Source organism: Kryptolebias marmoratus, linkage group LG13 (genome assembly GCF_001649575.2).
Source record: "Kryptolebias marmoratus isolate JLee-2015 linkage group LG13, ASM164957v2, whole genome shotgun sequence".
NCBI lineage: Eukaryota > Metazoa > Chordata > Actinopteri > Cyprinodontiformes > Rivulidae > Kryptolebias > Kryptolebias marmoratus.
In genome coordinates this window covers 3,458,009-3,466,694 of record NC_051442.1, presented here as the reverse complement: position 1 = coordinate 3,466,694, position 8,686 = coordinate 3,458,009, and the positions used below count along the sequence as shown (strand labels likewise).

Sequence of the window (8,686 nt, the reverse complement as noted above, 5' to 3'; positions counted from 1 at the left end):
CAGTGTAATCATGGAACATAAACGCATCGACAAACACTTTGTGTCTGCAAAACATGTGAGGAGAGCTGCAGACCAGGGACAATCCAGAAATGCTCATGAATGTCAGTTTAGAAGCTATCAAAGTTCTCAAATAAAGCACCTTTTGTTGGTAATTATCTTACAAAACTAGGAAATATTTTTGGTTTATATATTAAAAGTTATGGTTTTTTATTGATTTTAGTTTTAAAAAAAAAAATCGCAACTTTTAGAAAATGCCCTGTGAAATCCTGGAGGAATTGATTTCTGAAGGTCTTTCCAGCACAACAACTTAGAAGAACCCATTTTAAATCGGACCATTGAGCTCTCTGTCACCACCACACAGTTTGAATTTATGTAAAATACCAACAATAACACGGTTTGACAGACAAAACTGTGGTTTTTTTGGCACCAATAAGGTGATTCAGTCAATTATCAGCTGAAGAACGACACATTTCTCAGGTCCTGTGTCAGGATTTATTTTGAAGTTTCTTATAGTCGTGACATTTCATCTGCTGCAGACAGTTATTTTGTCCCTCTCCTGATCACTTTCCTTTGTTTTAAACACGCTGCGCATTACATTAGTGGTGTTTATGTACGATGACTGGACAGAAAACGGGTGAAAAAGACGCCGAAGTTTACAGAAAAACTTTAAAAAGACCTTCAGAGAACTATTGATCGAGACCACTTTAAAAGATTACAAGAAAGTCTGACTGCTTAGAAGAAGGAAAATAAAGAAATGAGACTTTTCCTGAGATTAGTTGTCTTCCTTCATCGTTTTTAATCACAAAGAAAAAGACAAGAAGCAACTTAATTTGGGTTTTATCTCAACAGAGATCGTATTAATCCCACTCCCACCAAATTCAGTTAGAACGAATCTTGGGTTCAGTTTGCCTACAAAGCCCAAATGTATTAGCAGATAACTTTACAGTTTATTGTTTATCCAAACAGGCTAAAACTTTATTACACAGCAGGTATTTATGGGAAAGTGCTGCCAATGAGGCTTCGGGTCTCGTGCTTCATCCCGACAGAAAACAGGATATTTTAATCTGCAGCACGTATCTCTGAAAAACATTTAGTAAAAATGTTTCTATAAAGGCCAGTTTGCTTCATTAATCAGGTTTTACCCTGACCCTAACCCTGTACCAAACCTTTCCCCCAAAGATTCTACGATTCTGCTACAAAAATTAAAGTTAATTTGATTTTTATGGATCTTCTTAGGACCCCTCATTCGGTGTTTCCTGACTCTGACTTTGGGAACCAGAATAATTTTATCACCTCACTTCACTCGACTCAGGATAAAACCCTGACTCTGATTCTCTCGCCCAAACATTGGGATTTGCACGTGGCACAAAATAAAACCGCCCAATCCGTTTCTTAAAACATGAAGACAACTTTTAGGTCGCAGGTTTCCCTTGAAGTCCTGCTAAAAGAAATGTTCCCAAAAGCTTCTGACCCCAAAAGTAACAAAGACTTGGGACCCTAAGCTGCACAAACTTTGCTAAAACAGTAAATAAATAAAAAGGTATAATGACGACACAAACAGATTAACTCATAATTTTTGATCTTTTCTAACATTTACAGTAAAAACATGCAAGTATGAATGATTTTTTTAGTTTTATTTGATTTCTGGAGATGATTCCAGGCCCTCAGTGGGGACCTCGACCCTAACGCTTTAAATGTTAACAAAACCACAAATTAAGCCGTTTTTCCTGATTGTGTTAAATATGTAAAGACCGCTCGGGTTCCCTACCTTTCCTGGAGCGGATCTTTAACCCCCAGTAACACCAAACTCACCCGGAAGAACTCTTTGGTCGAACCAGAGTCCAAGGTGCCGTAGGCGATGTCGGTCTGCTTGGCCAGGTCCTCGGCGCTCTCGATGGGGGAAACCATCCTCTCCACGGTGAGGAACGCAGCCAGGTTGGCCGTGTAGGACGAGATGATGATGAGGGTGAAGAACCACCACACTCCTCCCACAATTCGACCCGATAACGACCTACGGAGGAAGGAGGGAGGAGAGGTGCAGGGGTGGCGTAAAACGGAGAAGAAAAATGAAAATTGGAGGTAAAATTAGGGTTAAGGAGAGAGGAGAGAGATAAAAACAGACAGGAAAGAGTCGGTTATTACAGCGCAGGAAAAGTAACAGCTGGATGAACACATGATCGAGTAAAGCATGAAGCAAAAATGCTCCTGTAATACCACCAGGTGGAGCTCTGACAGCATTAATGGCTGCCATAGCTGTATTTATTCCTCATTAGAGCAAACTGCCTCATATAAGAAAATAAAAAAAAGCCTAAATGTTGGTATCGACCAGGTCTGGGGAAGAAGAGGTGTAAGCTGCTTCCTTCAGTTTACTGAGAGGATAAAAAGCTGCAGGTCCCTGTGGCCGGCAGATCAGCAGCACTGTTCTTTTTCCTCTTGTTTTTTATTTTTTATAAATATATATATATATTCCCCCCCCGCTCGCTCGGGGGAGATGGATAGCTTGCTGCTCAGGAGCAGCGGAAGGTCGTGAGGAGAATCCTAAACCATAAATGCTGCATTGAGGAGAACAAACAAGATCTCCCCTCGGTGCAAATCAAACAGCGGAGGAAACAAACCCCTCAGGCCTCTGTGTCAGACAGAGGGAGACGAGCATCTGCAACAGCCGGGCTCCTCTCGGATGCCTTTTTTTTTTTTTAACCGTCTCACTGCAGTCTTGTCAAACTCTATTATTTCCAAAAACACACAGGACGCAGTTTACTAAAACACCCCTTTGTTCAGCCGAATCGACGCTGCAGAGCTCTGACACTCTAAATAACTGATTATCAGACGGACTAAAAGGACCTTTCAGCTTTTACAAGTCGCTCAAATAATCAGAGAGGAAAGTGGGTTTTTCGAGCAGCAGCCGAAGCAGCCGAAGCAGCGCCGCAGTGGAGCATGTCTCCTCCGCACACAGGGAACTTTGCCCATGAAATAGACTTATTGATGTATTAGCTCTGGATTTGAATACAAATGACTCCTGCTGTCGCCTCAGCCCCGTTTCCTCCTCTACCCGAGAGCGTGTTCCCGTGGATTCTGTGAGCGCAGAGAATTTAACTGTGAAATATCAACAAAAGAGGCGAAGGGTTCGTCTGATTTATGATATCAGCCGAATTCAAATCCAGAATAGCTTTAGTGCAAATGTTTACACTGTGAAAGACAGAAACACTGATTTTAACCGTTTCAGATGTTGGTTTTGTTTTAGTAACCGTTTAGTAACGAAATGCTAATTATCACCTGCCTTTCATGGCGGCAGGCGATCATGTGTCTGTTTGCTTGCCTATCAGTCAGCAGTGGCTACATCTTAGTCTGTTTTACAGCTATTGAGCTAAAATTTGGTGTGGTAGTAGCTGAGAGTCATCCCATCGTGTACTCTGTGAGCTAACAGAGCGAACAGGATCTCTGTTTGAAACTCTGGCGTCCAAGGCAGCGGGCGATCTGCGGTTCCAGCCCAATAAAAGTCAGAGTTGCATCGTTTTGGTGGTGAAACCGTTATTTTCTGTTTTCTTCTCTTCTCTTTCTTTTCTGTCATCAGATGACTCACAACTCTTCAGGTGTTTCAGCATCTCAGCCCCTAACATCTTGTCCAAATAACAGTGAAAACACCAGAAACTTACTGATTTTTGAGTGAAAATGAGCCATCTACAAATCCAAGTAACTAAACCAACATACGCTCCTCCTAATCCACCTTTAAATTACCTTTAAATAACAGGTACGTCTTCAGAAATAACCCTTTTCATCCTAACCCTTTCAATTTTATCTTATTTTTTAAAAATGGACCATATTTCTCTGCCGGCTGCCATGAAATCCCTTCGTATAATGCTTGGTGTCATCGTGAAGCTCTGGGATTTTCAAACCTGCCCTCCCGTGAACAAAACCAACTTTTTGCCGGGTGATAAAATCGCCAAATTTCAACAAGCTGCGTCTCGTTTGGAAGCTTTAGAGACGAAGAATTTGAAATTAATAACGACGTGTTAATAAAAAAATCCCTCTTTTTGCCAGCTCGGGTCACAAATGCGGAGTAGGAAGTGGTTTATGTGACGACAACACGTTTTGGATCCTATCAGGCCAAATCTTTTTTCATTCAGCTCATAAACTGAGCTAACAACAGTTATCTTGTTTCTTTTCTTTTTTTGTTTTTTTTGGTTCTCTTCCCGTCCGTCCCGGTCACCAGCGTCCGTCTCCTCCCTCCTGTCTGCCTGTTTTCAGACTGAATCAGGCGTGGATTCGCCGGCTGATAAGCCTGACTTTTATCCGCAGCGACAGACCGCCGCGTCCTGATGAGGCTGCAGGAAACACCGCCGGTGGGGGAGGGACGGCGCCAACGGCTTCGGGTCGCTTTCAGGCCACGTCAGAAGCTTTACGGCGTTTTCCCGTCTTTCCTTTAAAGCTCCGAATCCAGGAGACAAATTACACGTAAAGAACTATTCTCCTTAAATGATACAAACGCCCATTCAGGAACGATTCTTCGCTCTGAGACTCGCTGGGCAGAACTCGAGCTCCGAAAACCCAGACGGGAAGAAAGCGTTTGATGCAATAAAGAGGAAACAAAACCGTGTTTCTGCAGCAGCGTCAGGCCCTCGGGGTCGAAGGAAAATTCAATATTTAAAAAAAAAAAAAAAGAAACATTTTCAGCAATTAGTCTGAACTTTTCCTCCATTAGTGTAACGAACATTCATTTGTTTTCATTACGGTGGATAAGATAAATGCAGCAGAGCTGCTGTGGGGAGAATATTTACTGATTAATCTTCACTGTCGGGATTTAAATAACCTGCAGATTATGTGAACAAGGGATCAATCTCAGCTGAACTGTTAAAGCTGAGTCAGCGTTTATTAAACTGTTCTCCTGTTTTTGTTTTTTTGTCATCTAACCACTTCTGCAGACTTTGTGCTATTTTAGCCGTTCATACAACAAAACGTTCGGCTGATGGAGGAGATGAGCGCTACGGCTTTTGGTTTGTAACTTTTCTACTTTTCAAAAAAATTTGACTTTATAAAACATTTTCCCCATAGAAACACATGGAGATCTCCTCGGTTCCTTCAAATCTGCTTCAGCTACCTTTACCTACCATTTACCTACTTTTAGTTTTTAGCTACTTCTCTTTTTATTTTAGCTTTTAGCTAGTACTCTGTTTCTTTTAGCTAGTTTTCTTCTTTTACCTTTTAGCTATTATTTCAGTTGTTTTAGCTTTCAACTAGTATTCTGTTTCTTTATCTTGTTTTCTTCTTCTTTTAGCTTTTAACTAATATTCTGCTCCTTTTAGCTTTTAGCTCGTGTTTTCAGCTCTTTGTTCAGATGTGTTAAAAGGAAAATGTTCATTCAGAGCTCTGACTTCAAGCAGATATTTTAGTTTATCTTAATCTAATCCAAGCTATAATCACACTGAATTTAACCTTCATTATTTTAAATGTCTGCTGACATCGTTTCCATCCAGCATTTGGAAAATCGATGACATGAAAACGATCTGAATACGTTTTTGTGTAAAGTTACAAACGATTACTATATTACCTGTTGCAGATGGCGCTTCGAACGACTTCAATTTAGAAAAAATAAGATTTATTTGTAATCAGATTATCGAGCTAACGGCGCCGGGAGTAAAACAGATCACCGTCGCCTTAAAAAAAACTCATCTCTAAAGTTTTATAGCGATTCCTGCAAACATCAGTTTACTTGTACAAGCAGCATCAGCTAGCTGTAGCACTTCCTGCAGGAATCTTACAGCATTTCTGTTGGAATAAGAAAGTAACGTGAAAATAATCCCAATGAAAAGATTTCTAATTCAGTTTTTAATGAACTTCGAGGAAATCTTTCAGACTGAAGATATGTTAAAGACGGCAGGAAACCCCTCATGTCTCGGCCCCGTTCCGACTAGCCGTGAGCTCATCAATCCGGTCAGGTTTAAGGACAAAACACGCAGATGGCGTTAAATATTATGCTGCGATATTTTATGTTTTGATGCATCGCCACTCTTAAAAAAATACATTGGACATCCAGGTTCCCCTAGCAGCTCTTCTTCTATGGTTTTTCTTCTTGTTTGGTTGTCAACCGGGGTGAAATCTCGCCAATAAACAGCCGGTGGAAACATCTGCTGATATCGTGTGTAAGTATCGGTAAAGTTCCCGGTTTGTGCCGTAACGGCGCATTTCAGCCCTCCAAGCTGAGGTCACTGAAGGAGCCATCTGCAACAGGTAAGATATTAACAGATCTGAACTCGCTTCAACGGCGGCTGAGGATGTTTACTTTCCATAAAAGCGACACCAACAGCCCCGACTACCAAACAAAAGTGGCGCTCAGTCCGACGCGAGCCGAAAGCTCGGCTCATAATCTGCTGGAGCAGCGCGACAAATCCAGCCGGAGAAGAAGAAGGAGCTGCTGACACGAGCAATAAGCCAAGCAGCCGAGCAGCCGAACAGCCGAACAGCGGCGCGTCAGCCGGATAACAAAAGCTAATTGGCGTTGCATTAATGGAACAGTGTGAACGCAGCACTTCAAAGTGGTTTTTTCTTTTCTTTTGGTCTGAATTCTCCACTCAGACTCAAAGTTACGCCTCATCTGTCGCCGTCAGCGTGCAGACAATCTGAGCTCATCAGCACTAATTAAGCCAATCGAAGTCGACGACGGCATGACTCAGCAGACGAGACAAAGGTAATCCGTCCGGGAGGAAGCGACAGAAAAACACCTGGATCAGACTGATTCCACCTGCGAGGTCGAGGCAAGGCGGACGACCCCCCACCCCCACCCTCCCCGGGCTGATATTTGTGATGCGACTTCCTGCGGTCTCCGGAGGAAACACCGGAATAAACTTCACTTCTATTCATCGGGGATTTGTAGTCAATTAAAAGGACCATGGTGTCACCGTTTCATTCCAGCTCCCTTCTTCTCCTGTTTCCACGGAGACATTACCATGGGAGACCGGGATATTAATCACTGAATTAATTATTACGGGCCGCCTTGAGGGAGCAGAACGGGGGTATTAACCCTTATTAAGAGGCAGAGAGCAAGAAAAGGAGTGGAAGTGCTATTTCCAGCTCTGCCTTTCCTGTCAGAGCCGTGTCACCAAATTAGTAAAAACGATCCAGATGAAGAAAGAGGGAATTAGATTTCTATAAGAGGACAGACTCGTACGGACGAGCCAAAGTTAGAAACGGGGAAATCGGGAGGATGGATTCGAGCAGAAGTCACTCATGTTTAAAAAAAACAACAAATTTGTGATTATAAAGCAGTGATAAAGATCCTGTGCATGGGATTTAAAGAAAAAGATTATTTTTACAATAAATACGACTCATACGCTCCTTTTTTTCCTCCCCAGAACATGTAGGATTTTATCATTAATGGCAGACCTGGATGAATATTTCTACCTCATTCAGAATTTCCCAAATGCTTTCAAATAACATTTTTTTAAATAATTTAACACATACCCTTCAATAAACTCTATGGACTCATATTTTATGTTTTTGGGGCTTTTCTGATTCAATATTCAGTCAAATTTAGAGACTAATTGCTTTGGAACGATCATTGTAAAGATTTCTGATTACAAAAATGTAATGTAAATACAGAGTTTCATGATATATTTAAATTTATTTATATTATTTGTAATAATGTTTGTTTTTTTTCCTCATTAAAATAATTTCTAGCATGTTTTTTATTTGCATACAGGAGACTATCTATTTTTTTTTTATTCCTTTCTCGTCTCATTGTGTCTTTTATATGTAATTAAAATAATACAACCATGAAAAAGTTCTCTAAAATACTGTATCTGTGTCACCTTTACATGGAATATTTGTCAATAAATAAGAAAAATATCTGTTAATACCACCCCAAATGTGACCAAAACTATTCAATTAAAGCTAAAATAATAAAATAAGCTTCCATGTCTCGTTCATGGAGTCCTCATGTTGGAGAATCAAGTGCTGCAGCTTTAAAGGAACAGTTCAGATCTTTTGAAGAGAGGGGGTTCTGTGAAAAGGTTATGACCAGTTAGTATCTTACCTGCTGCAGACGGCTCCTCGGTTTGGAGAAATGAGTTTAAATCTGACCAGACTGATGAGCTAATGAGGTCAAGACAGCAGGATCGTCTTAAAACAACCGAAGTCTCCAAAGTTTTATTGCAGTTTGCATCAGTGCTTTTTATAAACCTTCTGTCAATTTCACGTTACGTGGTTATTTAAAGGAAGCAACGGTAAACGATACGACACACCTTATCGGGGAAATTTCACAATTAAGAGTTAATTAAACAGAAGAATAAACACACAGACCGAACCAGCTGTTCACGGCACACACACACTGAATTCTGCACAATAAGCTAGTTGTAGTACTTCTTCTCCTGGTACTTCTGGCAGTAATATAATATTGTTTGCTGGACGAATTCTGCAATGTGATCCTGACTCTGCTCAGACTAGCCGTTAACTCATCAGTCAAGTCAGAATTAAACCGTATTTCTCCAAACTGAGGTCATTTAAAGACCTACCTGCAACAGGTAGGGTATTAATTGTTCATAACCTTTCCAGTCACTTCTGAAGATCCGAACTATCCCTTTAAGTTTGTCCGTTTCCCCTCAGCGCCACCTAAAACCTCCCCCGTGTGAAGCGATTTGCATGTCGCCCTGTCAGGTTAACCTGGAGCGTTTAGACGCGGGGGGTGGGGGTGGTG

The 8,686-nt window shown here is 41.3% G+C and overlaps 1 protein-coding gene across 6 annotated transcripts in view; it reads right to left on the bottom strand.

Annotated features, from left to right (window-relative positions):
• Positions 1-8,686, bottom strand: part of gria4b (glutamate receptor, ionotropic, AMPA 4b) — a 112,041-nt gene that overhangs the window by 9,337 nt on the left and 94,018 nt on the right. For all 6 annotated transcript variants that reach the window (XR_005233969.1, XR_005233970.1, XM_017436717.3 and 3 more), the window contains exon 12: positions 1,813-2,011. Coding sequence is in view for 4 of the 6 variants with exons in the window: in XM_017436717.3 (XP_017292206.1) it covers positions 1,813-2,011 (199 nt within the window). In the remaining 2 variants the exon portion in view is untranslated. The remainder of the gene's footprint in view (positions 1-1,812; positions 2,012-8,686) is intronic.